The sequence below is a fragment of the Staurois parvus genome, unplaced genomic scaffold (genome assembly GCF_062004578.1).
Source record: "Staurois parvus isolate SC_StPar_1 unplaced genomic scaffold, SC_StPar_1.0 ptg000109l, whole genome shotgun sequence".
Classification (NCBI taxonomy): Eukaryota; Metazoa; Chordata; class Amphibia; order Anura; family Ranidae; genus Staurois; species Staurois parvus.
Genome location: NW_028317905.1, coordinates 613,979 through 629,046, shown reverse-complemented (window position 1 = coordinate 629,046; position 15,068 = coordinate 613,979). Strand labels below are relative to the sequence as shown.

The window sequence follows — 15,068 nt, the reverse complement described above, 5'->3', positions numbered from 1 at the left end:
TTCCAGTTGATCTCAACAATTACTGACACCCCAACAACACCTAATTCTGCCCTTGCACTCCTCCACATTGGAATTGACAAATTCCCCAGAGACTCCCGTACTATTATTATCCAAGACCAACCTTACTAAATTATGGAATTCTACCAAACTCCCCTCTCTTTCTGCACTTGTATCAGACCTTAACTTCCAATGTGATATGGAAAAAAGAACAGCCCTCAATAATTCTTTCTACCACAAGTTCAAACGCCAATAGTCTCGATGGCTACAGAACCCAAACTGCTCTGCAAAATGCTGATAACCTAAATTTATAATACTAAGACCCTACCCTTGACTGGTGCTTCCCCCCCCCCCCCCGCCTTTCCCTCTCATCCTTGTTCCTTACCTCCTCTATATAACATCCTCACCCTTATACGGTTCACACTACACCAAGCATACCTCTCAGGTCAATGCGACTCAGGTGTATAAGATCCCCAGCCAAACGGTGGGGAATCTATTTCACACAAAATGTATTGATGTACTTGACCGTGAACTGTATTTCGTACCATGTTTTATTATCATACCCTGTTTTACACTGAAATCTTTCAATAAAAATATTAGTAAAACAGAACAGAATAGAATATAAAATACAAGAACAGAATAAAATAGAATAGAAAATAAAGGAATAGAATAGTAAAGAACAGAATAGAATCTAAAAATAAAAGAATGGAAAAAAATAAAATAGAATAAAACAGAATATAGTCATCTTCTGAAATTCAAATCTGGAAAAGAATAGAAAAAGATAAAATAGAATTGAAAATAATAGAGTAAAACAGAACAGAATAGAATATAAAAGAACAGAAAAGAAAAAGAAAAGAGAAGAATGGAAAAAAAATAAAATAGAAAGAATATAGCCATCTTCTGAAATTCTAATTTCAAAAAGAATAGAACAGAATAAAACAGAATAGAATAGAAAAGGTTAGAGTAAAACAGAACAGAATAGAATAGAAAATAAAAGAATAGAATAAAATAGAATAGAAAAAAAGGAATAGACTCGTAGAGAATAGAATAGAAAAGAATAGAATATACAAATAAAATAAAAGAATGGAAAAATATAAAATAGAATAAAACAGAATATAGTCATGTTCTGAAATTGAAATCTGGAAAAGAATGGCATACAATAAAACAGAATAGAATAGAAAATAATAGAGTAAAAAAGAACAGAATAGAATAGAATAGAAAATAAAAGAATAGACTAAAATAGAATAGAAAATAAAGGAATGGAATAGTAAAGAATAGAGTAGAAAGAAAAGAATATAACAGAATAGAATAGAAAAAGAAAAGAATGGAATAAAATAGAAAGAATATAGCCATCTTCTGAAATTCAAATTTCAAAAAGAATAGAATAGAATAGAATGAAACAGAACAGAATAGAAAAGAATAGAGTAAAACAGAACAGAATAGAATATAAAATAAAATAATAGAATATAAAATAAAGGAATAGAATAGTAAAAAAGATAGAATAGAAAAAATAGAATAAAAAAATAAAATAAAAGAATTGAACAAATAAAATAGAATAAAACAGAAATAATATAGTCATGTTCTGAAATTCAAATCTGGAAAAGAATAGAACAAAACAGGATAGAATAGAAAATAATAGAGTAAAACAGAACAGAATGGAATAGAAAATAAAAGAGTAGAATAAAATAGAAAATAAAGGAATGGAATAGTAAAGAATAAAATAGAATATAAAAAGAAAAGAATGGAAAAAAAAGAATAGAAAGAATATAGCCATCTTCTGAAATTCAAATTTCAAAAGAATAGAATAAAATAAAACAGAACAAAGTAGAATATAAAATAAAAGAATAGAATAAAATAGAATAGAAAATAAAGGAATGGAATAGAAAATAATAGAATAGAATAAAATAGAATAGAAAATAAAGGAATGGAATAGTAAAGAATATAATAGAAAGAATAGAAAAGAATAGACTTGAAAAAAGAAAAGAATGAAAAAAAATAAAATAGAAAGAATATAGCCATCTTCTAAATTTAAATTTCAAAAAGAATAGAATAGAATGAATCAGAACAGAATAGAAAAGAATAGAGTAAAACAGAACATAATAGAAGAGAAAAGAATAGAATAAAGTAGAATAGAAAATAAAGGAACGGAATAGAAAATAATAGAATAGTTGCTAAATCTTTGATTCCCAAATTTTGGAAGTCCTCCAATATCCCTTTGATTAAGGACTGGATTTGAACTATAGACAATATTTATGAGATGGAAGAGACAGCAGCCATAGCACAGGAACGAACAAAGAAATTCCATAAAACTGGACTGCCTGGTCCTTATTCCAACTCTCAGGATGACTTGACATCTAATTGAATATGTATCAATAACAGAACATTCTAGACAACTGTGTTACTTATGTCCCTATTTACCTTAATTGTAATTTTGTGCTTTATTTGTATTGATTCCCCCCTTCCTGGTCTCTTTATTTGTATTGATTCCCCCCTTCCTGGTCTCTTTATTTGTATTGAATCCTCCCTTCCTGGTCTCTTTATTTACAACCTATGACCCTCTATGTTCTATGAAGATCTCTAACCACCTTAGACCTTTATTATTTGCTTCATTGGCACACATACCTTGAAGTTTTTTTTTGTTTTGATACCTTGCTCTATAATCAGTTGGGGACCGCCCTATGGAAGATGTACTGCTACAGGTCGGCTACTCTGTGCAAAATCACACAGAGGGAGCACGTGCGCTGCTGGAGCACCGCTTATGCTGTGATTATTCACAGCAGAAGCTGATCAGCGTGTGTTGGCCAATGGATGACCGGCGGTACGCGCTGATCGGCGAGAAGAGAGGCAGGACACAGCTCTGCCTATGTAATAAAGGCAGAGCTGTGTCCTGTCAGCAGAGATGTGCTGGATTTTGTTTCCCTGTAAAGCAGGCAATAAAATCCAGCACATTACCTTGTAAATGCACCATATAGTAAACACAAACATTTTGTTTCCCTGCAAAACAGGAAATAAAATCCAGCACATTACCTAGTAAAAGCACCGTATAGTAAACACAAACATTTTGTTTCCGTGCAAAGCAGGAAATAAAATCCAGCACGTTACCTAGTAAAAGCACCGTATAGTAAACACAAACATTTTGTTTCCCTGCAAAGCAGGAAATAAAATCCAGCACGTTACCTAGTAAAAGCACCGTATAGTAAACACAAACATTTTGTTTCCCTGCAAAGCAGGAAATAAAATCCAGCACGTTACCTAGTAAAAGCACCGTATAGTAATCACAAACATTTTGTTTCCCTGCAAAGCAGGAAATAAAATCCAGCACTTTCCTAGTAAAAGCACCGTATAGAAATCACAAACATTTTGTTTCCCTGCAAAGCAGGAAATAAAATCCAGCACGTTACCTAGTAAAAGCACCGTATAGTAAACACAAACATTTTGTTTCCCTGCAAAGCAGGAAATAAAATCCAGCACGTTACCTAGTAAAAGCACCGTATAGTAAACACAAACATTTTGTTTCCCTGCAAAGCAGGAAATAAAATCCAGCACGTTACCTAGTAAAAGCACCGTATAGTAATCAGAAACATTTTGTTTCCCTGCAAAGCAGGAAATAAAATCCAGCACGTTACCTAGTAAAAGCACCGTATAATAAACACAAACATTTTGTTTCCCTGCAAAGCAGGAAATAAAATCCAGCACGTTACCTAGTAAAAGCACCGTATAGTAATCACAAACATTTTGTTTCCCTGCAAAGAAAAGCACCGTATAGTAAACACAAACATTTTGTTTCCCTGCAAAGCAGGAAATAAAATCCAGCACTTTCCTAGTAAAAGCACCGTATAGAAATCACAAACATTTTGTTTCCCTGCAAAGCAGGAAATAAAATCCAGCACGTTACCTAGTAAAAGCACCGTATAGTAAACACAAACATTTTGTTTCCCTGCAAAGCAGGAAATAAAATCCAGCACGTTACCTAGTAAAAGCACCGTATAGTAAACACAAACATTTTGTTTCCCTGCAAAGCAGGAAATAAAATCCAGCACGTTACCTAGTAAAAGCACCGTATAGTAATCACAAACATTTTGTTTCCCTGCAAAGCAGGAAATAAAATCCAGCAAGTTACCTAGTAAAAGCACCGTATAATAAACACAAACATTTTGTTTCCCTGCAAAGCAGGAAATAAAATCCAGCACGTTACCTAGTAAAAGCACCGTATAGTAATCACAAACATTTTGTTTCCCTGCAAAGAAAAGCACCGTATAGTAAACACAAACATTTTGTTTCCCTGCAAAGCAGGAAATAAAATCCAGCACATTACCTAGAAAAAGCACCGTCTAGTAAACACAAACATTTTGTTTCCCTGCAAAGCAGGAAATAAAATCCAGCGCATTACCTAGTAAAAGCACAGTCTAGTAAACACAAACATTTTGTTTCCCTGCAAAGCAGGAAATAAAATCCAGCGCATTACCTAGTAAAAGCACTGTATAGTAAACACAAACATTTTGTTTCCGTGCAAAGCAGGAAATAAAATCCAGCACGTTACCTAGTAAAAGCACCGTATAGTAAACACAAACATTTTGTTTCCCTGCAAAGCAGGAAATAAAATCCAGCACGTTACCTAGTAAAAGCACCGTATAGTAAACACAAACATTTTGTTTCCCTGCAAAGCAGGAAATAAAATCCAGCACGTTATCTAGTAAAAGCACCGTATAGTAATCACAAACATTTTGTTTCCCTGCAAAGCAGGAAATAAAATCCAGCACTTTCCTAGTAAAAGCACCGTATAGAAATCACAAACATTTTGTTTCCCTGCAAAGCAGGAAATAAAATCCAGCACGTTACCTAGTAAAAGCACCGTATAGTAAACACAAACATTTTGTTTCCCTGCAAAGCAGGAAATAAAATCCAGCACGTTACCTAGTAAAAGCACCGTATAGTAAACACAAACATTTTGTTTCCCTGCAAAGCAGGAAATAAAATCCAGCACGTTACCTAGTAAAAGCACCGTATAGTAATCACAAACATTTTGTTTCCCTGCAAAGCAGGAAATAAAATCCAGCACGTTACCTAGTAAAAGCACCGTATAATAAACACAAACATTTTGTTTCCCTGCAAAGCAGGAAATAAAATCCAGCACGTTACCTAGTAAAAGCACCGTATAGTAATCACAAACATTTTGTTTCCCTGCAAAGAAAAGCACCGTATAGTAAACACAAACATTTTGTTTCCCTGCAAAGCAGGAAATAAAATCCAGCACATTACCTAGAAAAAGCACCGTCTAGTAAACACAAACATTTTGTTTCCCTGCAAAGCAGGAAATAAAATCCAGCGCATTACCTAGTAAAAGCACAGTCTAGTAAACACAAACATTTTGTTTCCCTGCAAAGCAGGAAATAAAATCCAGCGCATTACCTAGTAAAAGCACCGTATAGTAAACACAAACATTTTGTTTCCGTGCAAAGCAGGAAATAAAATCCAGCACGTTACCTAGTAAAAGCACCGTATAGTAAACACAAACATTTTGTTTCCCTGCAAAGCAGGAAATAAAATCCAGCACGTTACCTAGTAAAAGCACCGTATAGTAAACACAAACATTTTGTTTCCCTGCAAAGCAGGAAATAAAATCCAGCACGTTACCTAGTAAAAGCACCGTATAGTAATCACAAACATTTTGTTTCCCTGCAAAGCAGGAAATAAAATCCAGCACTTTCCTAGTAAAAGCACCCTATAGAAATCACAAACATTTTGTTTCCCTGCAAAGCAGGAAATAAAATCCAGCACGTTACCTAGTAAAAGCACCGTATAGTAAACACAAACATTTTGTTTCCCTGCAAAGCAGGAAATAAAATCCAGCACGTTACCTAGTAAAAGCACCGTATAGTAATCACAAACATTTTGTTTCCCTGCAAAGCAGGAAATAAAATCCAGCACGTTACCTAGTAAAAGCACCGTATAATAAACACAAACATTTTGTTTCCCTGCAAAGCAGGAAATAAAATCCAGCACGTTACCTAGTAAAAGCACCGTATAGTAATCACAAACATTTTGTTTCCCTGCAAAGAAAAGCACCGTATAGTAAACACAAACATTTTGTTTCCCTGCAAAGCAGGAAATAAAATCCAGCACATTACCTAGAAAAAGCACCGTCTAGTAAACACAAACATTTTGTTTCCCTGCAAAGCAGGAAATAAAATCCAGCGCATTACCTAGTAAAAGCACAGTCTAGTAAACACAAACATTTTGTTTCCCTGCAAAGCAGGAAATAATATCCAGCGCATTACCTAGTAAAAGCACCGTCTACTAAACACAAACATTTTGTTTCCCTGCAAAGCAGGAAATAAAATCCAGCGCGTTACCTAGTAAAAGCACCGTGTGGTAAACACAAACATTTTGTTTCCCTGCAAAGCAGGAAATAAAATCCAGCACGTTACCTAGTAAAAGCACTGTATAGTAAACACAAACATTTTGTTTCCCTGCAAAGCAGGAAATAAAATCCAGCACGTTACCTAGTAAAAGCACCGTATAGTAAACACAAACATTTTGTTTCCCTGCAAAGCAGGAAATAAAATCCAGCGCATTACCTAGTAAAAGCACCGTCTAGTAAACACAAACATTTTGTTTCCCTGCAAAGCAGGAAATAAAATCCAGCGCGTTACCTAGTAAAAGCACCGTGTGGTAAACACAAACATTTTGTTTCCCTGCAAAGCAGGAAATAAAATCCAGCACGTTACCTAGTAAAAGCACTGTATAGTAAACACAAACATTTTGTTTCCCTGCAAAGCAGGAAATAAAATCCAGCACGTTACCTAGTAAAAGCACCGTATAGTAATCACAAACATTTTGTTTCCCTGCAAAGAAAAGCACCGTATAGTAAACACAAACATTTTGTTTCCCTGCAAAGCAGGAAATAAAATCCAGCACATTACCTAGAAAAAGCACCGTCTAGTAAACACAAACATTTTGTTTCCCTGCAAAGCAGGAAATAAAATCCAGCGCATTACCTAGTAAAAGCACAGTCTAGTAAACACAAACATTTTGTTTCCCTGCAAAGCAGGAAATAATATCCAGCGCATTACCTAGTAAAAGCACCGTCTACTAAACACAAACATTTTGTTTCCCTGCAAAGCAGGAAATAAAATCCAGCGCGTTACCTAGTAAAAGCACCGTGTGGTAAACACAAACATTTTGTTTCCCTGCAAAGCAGGAAATAAAATCCAGCACGTTACCTAGTAAAAGCACTGTATAGTAAACACAAACATTTTGTTTCCCTGCAAAGCAGGAAATAAAATCCAGCACGTTACCTAGTAAAAGCACCGTATAGTAAACACAAACATTTTGTTTCCCTGCAAAGCAGGAAATAAAATCCAGCGCATTACCTAGTAAAAGCACCGTCTAGTAAACACAAACATTTTGTTTCCCTGCAAAGCAGGAAATAAAATCCAGCGCGTTACCTAGTAAAAGCACCGTGTGGTAAACACAAACATTTTGTTTCCCTGCAAAGCAGGAAATAAAATCCAGCACGTTACCTAGTAAAAGCACTGTATAGTAAACACAAACATTTTGTTTCCCTGCAAAGCAGGAAATAAAATCCAGCACGTTACCTAGTAAAAGCACCGTATAGTAAACACAACCATTTTGTTTCCCTGCAAAGCAGGAAATAAAATCCAGCACGTTACCTAGTAAAAGCACCGTATAGAAATCATAAACATTTTGTTTCCCTGCAAAGCAGGAAATAAAATCCAGCACATTACCTAGTAAAAGCACCGTATAGTAAACACAAACATTTTGTTTCTCTGCAAAGAAGGAAATAAAATCCAGCACATTACCTAGTAAAAGCACCGTATAGTAAACACAAACATTTTGTTTCTCTGCAAAGAAGGAAATAAAATCCAGCACATTACCTAGTAAAAGCACCGTATAGTAAACACAAACACACGGGTTAGGCACACAGTTAACCCCATCCCAGCCAGTGTCATTAGTATAGTGACAGTGTATATTATTAGCCTTGATTACTGTATTGGTGTCACTGGTTCCCACGAAGTGTCATTTAGTGTTAGTGTCAGATTGTCAATGCAATATCGCAGTCCCACTATAAGTCGCTGATCGCTGTCATTACTAATATTTTTAAAAAAAAACAATTAAATTCCATTATATATCCCATAGTTTGTAGACTCTATGAAAAAAAACAAATAACCTGCGCTTGGGTAAATACACTAATCATGTGACTACAAAACATGAAACAAATCAGAGAAAAGCAGCTCGCATATCAGGCAATATACATAATAGAAAATAAATCAAAATTGCAGTGCTGATCACAAACATAAAGTCCAATTAATCAAAAAAATTCCAGGGTGTAGCTGCGGCGTGTGACGTCATCACGTTTTTTGGAGGGACGGCGGCCATTTTCCTGGTTGGAAACTTGATTCAAATACTGGTAACCATTCAATACAATGTACGAGTAACTTGTAATAAACAGGGTGACTTTATTATCTAACTACTACACTGTGAGTGGTCTTCTTTTTTTATTCCTTCTCTAAACATTGGATGGGAGTCTTTTAGAACCTGTTTAGATCCTTGAGAGGAGGATTGATATCTGTCTGGATGAGGATTGCTGGTTCCATAATCTGCACATATTCATCTCCCATTTGAGTTGCCTATATTGACCGATGTATTTCGGTCAGAATTTGTGGGAAGAGGCTGAACCATACGGGTGTCCTGGTGATGGTGGATCGTGGGAACTGCATTTGGGACTTTTAAACTGGAATTTTTTTGATTAATTGGACTTTATGTTTGTGATTAGTGCTGCAATTTTGATTTATTTTCTATTATGTAGACTCTATAACTTTTGCACAAACCGATCAATATAGACCTATTTGGATGTTTTTTTTTTAACCAAAAATATGTAATAGAATACATATTGCCCTAAATTTATGAAGAAATTACGGTAATTTCTTTTTTTTTATTATTGGGATCAACTGTGGGTATAGGATTATAACTTTTTTTTTGTATTTTAATGATTGAATGGTTGAATTTCAAAATACATTTTGAAAAAATATAGTTTTTGGTTATAAACTAATTTGGGTTATTTTTTTTTTTTACTAAAAATATAACTGAATAGATTTTGGCCAAGATTTATGAGGAAAAATTATTTTTTTGCCAAATGTTATAAGAAAAACACTTTTTTAAAAAATGTATGGACTTTTTCATTTATATAGCAAAAAGTAATAAAAATCCCAGTGGTGAATAAATACCACCAAAATAAAGTTTTATTTGTCTCAAAAAAATGCTAAAAAATGTATATGGGTACAGTGTTGCATGACCGCGCAATTGTCATTCAAAGTGTGACAGCACTGAAAGCTGAAAATTGGCCTGGACAGGAAGGGGGTGAAAGTGTCCGGACTGGAAGGGGGGAAAGCGTCTGGACTGGAAGGGGAGGAAAGTGTCCGGACTGGAAGGGGGGAAAGTGTCCGGACTGGAAGGGGGGGAAAGTGTCCGGACTGGAAGGGGGGAAAGTGTTTGGACTGGAAGGGGGTGAAAGTGTCCGGACTGGAAGGGGGGAAAGCGTCTGGACTGGAAGGGGAGGAAAGTGTCCGGACTGGAAGGGGGGAAAGTGTCCGGACTGGAAGGGGGGAAAGTGTTCGGACTGGAAGGGGGGGAAAGTGTCCGGACTGGAAGGGGGGAAAGCGTCTGGACTGGAAGGGGAGGAAAGTGTCCGGACTGGAAGGGGGGAAAGTGTCCGGACTGGAAGGGGGGAAAGTGTTCGGACTGGAAGGGGGGGAAAGTGTCCGGACTGGAAGGGGGGAAAGTGTTCGGACTGGAAGGGGGTGAAAGTGTCCGGACTGGAAGGGGGTGAAAGTGTCCGGACTGGAAGGGGGGGAAAGTGTCCGGACTGGAAGGGGGTGAAAGTGTCCGGACTGGAAGTGGTTAATTTAATTTTATGTGGCAGATGTTGTCTAGAAGGTGTAACAACCATTACTTGTAGATGTGGTGTCATGGGTGTCATGCAGTGGTTTGATTATTTTCTCTTCCCTACAGGCTGAGGATAATGTAGCTGGAGCCTTGGCCTGCACCAAGATCCTGAAGGCTCTCTATAAAGAGGAGGAAGATACCAAAGAAATAGAGGACATGACAGCACTGGCAGACATTTATGAGGAGCGAGCTGCAGGTAACATAAATGTGTTAAGATCACAGCTTACCATCTAATAGAGAACAGGAGGTATGAGGGTCCCGATCATTACAGATTACATCTAATAGAGAACAGGAGCTATGAGGGTCCCGATCACTACAGCTTACATCTAATGAAGAACTGGAGGTATAAGGTTCATTTTCATTACAGCATGCAGTCTAATGCAAAACAGTAGCTATGAGGGTCCTACTCACTACAACTTACTGTCTATTAGGAAACAGAAGATATGAGGGTTCTACATATTACAACTTACTGTCTATAAGGAAACAGGAGCTATGAGGGTCCTACTCATTACAACTTACTGTCTATAAGGAAACAGAAGCTATGAGGGTCCTACTTGTAGCAAGCGTACACCCAGAGATGGACGCGGTTCAATCACAGTGACATCTGGTTGTGTGTGTGTGTGTTGGAAGTGTCACAGGCTGGTCAGGCTACAGCAGGAAGCTCCGAGCTATAAAAAAATTTTTGAGCTGGGTGCCGGGAAGGCTGGGAAGCTGAGTAATCTGATGCCTCGTAAAAAGATAACCCAAGCCTTCCCCTGAGTTCAAAGACATTCCAGAGGAGTAGAGACTAGATAAAACTGCTAAAATCCATTTTTCCCTTATGTCTCATATCTTGGAATATGAGAGACTTACCGTATTTTCCGGCATATAAGACAACTTTTTTAACCCTTGAAAAACTTCTCAAAAGTCGGGGGTCATCTTATACGCCGGTATATGGCATGCTGACACTTGGTGTCAGGGCGGCACTTTTTAGGGGGGTGGCCCCTAAGTACAGGGGTGGGCAGGGGCTGCTGTTTCTTACCTGGCTCCGGTCCTAGTCCCACAGCGATCCAGTCCAGGAAGCGCGGCTGCTCCTTCATTCAGTTCGGCCACTGGATGTTCAGCTGCTCGGCTCCGCCTCCTCACCGGTGATTGGCCGCCAGAACTTTAGCTCAGAAAAGGCACACAGGCGGCCAATCACCCCACCCCAACTGACACCAACGATGGGGCACTATTCCCCCCCCCCCACTGACACCAACGATGGGGCACTTATCCCCCCCCCACTGACACCAACGATGGGGCACTATTACACCCCCCACTGACACCAATGATGAAACACTATTCCTCCCCCCCCCACTGACACCAAGAATGGGGCACTATTCCACCCCCCACTGACACCCATGATGGAACACTATTCCTTCCCCCACTGACACCAATGATGGGGTACTATTCCTCCCACTGACACCAATGTTGGGACACTATTCCTCCCACTGACACCAATGACGGGGCACAATTCATCCCACTGACACCAAAGACGGGGCACTATTCCCCCCACTGATACTAATGATGGGGCACTATTCCCCCCACTGATACTAATGATGGGCCACTATTCCCCCCACTGATACCAATGATGGGCCACTATTCCTCCCACTGATACCAATGATGGGGTGCTATTCCTCCCACCTGACACCAATGATGGGGCACTATTCCTGCCACTGATACCAATGATGAGGCACGATTCCTCCCACTGACACCAATGATGGGGCGCTATTCCTCCCACTGACACCAATGATGGGGTGCTATTCCTCCCACTGACACCAATGATGGGGTACGATTCGTCGCTCTGACACCAATGATGGGGCATGATTCCTCACTCTTACACCAATGATGGGGCATGATTCTTCCCACTGACACCAATGATGGGGCACTCTTTCTCCCACTGACACTGATGGAGTACTATTCCTCCCACTGACACTAATGATGGGACACTATTCCTCCCACTGACACCAATGATGGGACACTATTCCTCACACACTGACACTAATGATGGGGCACCATCATTGGTGTTAGCGGGAGGAATAGTGTCCCATCATTGGTGTCAGTGGGAGGAATAGTGCCCCATCATTGGTGTCAGAGCGAGGAATCGTGCCCCATCATTGGTGTCAGTGGGAGGAATAGCACCCCATCATTGGAATACCATACTGAAATACCATACCATATTGAAATCAAATCTGATGTTTAATTTTTATTTACAAAATGGGTTGTCAGGCCTAAGAGAAGTTAAGTTGAAGAATTCTCCCTTTTAACATCAGAACCACCTTGGGAGACCGTGCCCTTTTGCTCTGAAACTTGATCTGCTTATCCCAGGACTTTGGCAAGTACTTTACCTTCTAACTTCTCTGTTATCTCCTTGCTGTGCTATTGTTCTCTGTGTATTTATATATATATATATATATATATATATTGGTTATATCTTTTTTCTGTAAATATTTTTATTGCACTCTTTTGACCTTTTAGTACTAAATCTTTCTTTCTGAACTGTTTCTAAAGCTCCTTAATGCAATTTACGAATTCCTGACTCTAAAAGAGCGCTACTGTGTGTATTTAACCCTCTGTATAACCTGTCTGCTGTGACCGTGTTATGCAGATGATTATCTCAACCATTATAGTGTGATTGCTGAGTTTCCTCTTTCTCTGTACAAAAAGGAGGTGGTGGCAGTGTGAAGGGTTAATTGCGTAATTAACCTGACCCAGTAACAATTGCTCCCAGGCTGTTGGTACATCAATTTGTGGTCCATTAGCTGGAAAATCATTGTGCAGGGTGCAGCTGGGTGTGGCATTGTTACGCACGTGACATTGCGGTTTCAGATTGGCTAGTCCTTCGGTTACGAGTTTGGTGAGAAGGGCTGGGGTCTGACGCCGCGATCGTCACACTACTCACTACAACTTACTGTCTATTAGGAAACAGGAGGTATGAGGGTCCTACTCATTACAACTTACTGTCTATTAGGAAACAGGAGATATGAGGGTCCTACTCAGTACAACTTACTGTCTATTAGGAAACAGGAGATATGAGGGTTCTACTCATTACAACTTACTGTCTATTAGGAAACAGGAGCTACGAGGGTCCTACTCATTACAACTTACTGTCTATTAGGAAACAGGAGCTACGAGGGTCCTACTCATTACAACTTACTGTCTATTAGGAAACAGGAGGTATGAGGGTCCTACTCATTACAACTTACTCTCTGTTAGGACACAGGAGATATGAGGATCCTACTCATTACAACTTACTGTCTATTAGGAAACAGGAGATATGAGGGTCCTGATTCTTACAGCTTACATCTAATAGAGCAGAAGAGAAATGATCCTATGTTTTACAGCTTACAGTCTAATAGAGAACAGAAGGAATGTCACGGAGGCCTAAAAAGAATGTAAACAGAACATTTAAATTAAATGTATATTTGTAAATCTTTTCTTCATTTCTGGCAATAATTTTCTCAATCTAACTTAAGCCAAAGTTTTTCTTTATGGATGAAAAGGTGACTATAGCTGCTTTATCAACCTCTTAATACAAAGGAACCCTTGAAATAATTTTCATGTCTCGGGAACCCCTGCTAAAGTAATACAGCACATCTCTAGCTCACGGAACATTTGCACGATCAGCGCATTGTAAACATAATAATACTAAAAAGAATACAGATTGTGGAATACCTATCAATTTTGACATCTGGAGCAGACCCCTACTAAAAATTTTTAGTGACAATCATGAAATGGAACAGATAATAATAATACTGGTTAGAAAAAAAAACACCAGCAGTAAAACTCAAAGTGCCCCTTACATTTGTGGTCAGTATAAAAGTGGCTACTTATATTGTTAGTTGGATTAGTGGTCCCATACATTGGTGGCCAATGGAAGATGGACACTCTTACACTGTTGACCAGTGGGAAAATTGCCTCCTTCCAGAGAGCTAGATAGAAACTCTTCATTATTATTATTATACAGGATTTATATAGTGCCAACAGTTTGCGCAGTGCTTTACAGACTGAAGGCAGACATTACAGTTACAATACAATTTAGTACAAGAGGAGACAGAAGGCCCGGCTCGTTAGAGTTTACAATCTAAGAGGAAGGATTGAGTGATACAAAAGGTAATAGCTTTGGGGGGATGAGCTGATGGAGGAAATACATGGTGGTTTACTAGATAGAAGGATAGACTTCTTTAAAGAGAAAGGTTCTCGGGGATCATCTAAAGGTGGATAGAATAGGAGACAGTCGCACAGCTTGGGGTAGGGAGTTCCATAGGATGGAAGAAGCTCGGGAGAAGTCCTGGAGCGTGAGGTGACACGGAACCTAGAGAGCAGAAGGTCTTGGGAGGATCGAAGAGAGCGGTTTGGTTGATATTTTGAGACTAGGTTGGTGACGTGGCTGTGGGTAGAGTTGTGGATGGCTTTGTAAGTTGTTGTTAGTAGTTTGAATTTTATTTGCTGGGCGAGTGGAAGCCAGTGGAGGTATTGGCAGAGAGTGGTGGAGGACACTGAATGGAGGCCAGTAGAGGGATTGGCAGAGAGGGGTGGAGGACACCGAGTGGAGGCCAGTGGAGGGATTGGCAGAAAGGAGTGGAGGACACTGAGTGGAAGCCAGTGGAGGGATTTGCAGAGAGGGGTGGAGGCCAATGGAGGGATTGGCAGAGAGGGGTGGAGGACACTGAGTGGAGGCCAGTGGAGGGATTGGCAGAGAGGGGTGGAGGACACTGAGTGGAGACCAGTGGAGGGATTGGCAGAGAGGGGTGGAGGACACTGAGTGGAGGCCAGTGGAGGGATTGGCAGAGAGGAGTGGAGGACACTGAGTGGAGGCCAGTGGAGGGATTGGCAGAGAGGGGTGGAGGACATTGAGTGGAGGCCAGTGGAGGGATTGGCAGAGAGGGGTAGCAGACACTGAGTGAAAGCCAGTGGAAGGATTGGCAGAGAAGGGTGGAGGACACTGATTGGAAGCCAGTGGAGGGATTGGCAGAGAGGGGTAGCAGACACTGAACAGTTGGTAAGGTGGATGAGCCTGGTAGCAGTATTCATGATGGACTGGAGGGGGGATAACCCCCCCTGTAAAGGTAAGTCAATGAGGAGGG

General features: G+C 39.3%; 1 protein-coding gene across 4 annotated transcripts in view; it reads left to right on the top strand.

Annotated features, from left to right (window-relative positions):
- LOC149467463 (transient receptor potential cation channel subfamily M member 2-like) overlaps positions 1 to 15,068 on the top strand; it is a 249,266-nt gene that overhangs the window by 109,239 nt on the left and 124,959 nt on the right. For all 4 annotated transcript variants that reach the window (XR_016311927.1, XM_089671622.1, XM_089671619.1 and 1 more), the window contains exon 14: positions 10,030 to 10,159. Coding sequence is in view for 3 of the 4 variants with exons in the window: in XM_089671622.1 (XP_089527748.1) it covers positions 10,030 to 10,159 (130 nt within the window). In the remaining variant the exon portion in view is untranslated. The remainder of the gene's footprint in view (positions 1 to 10,029; positions 10,160 to 15,068) is intronic.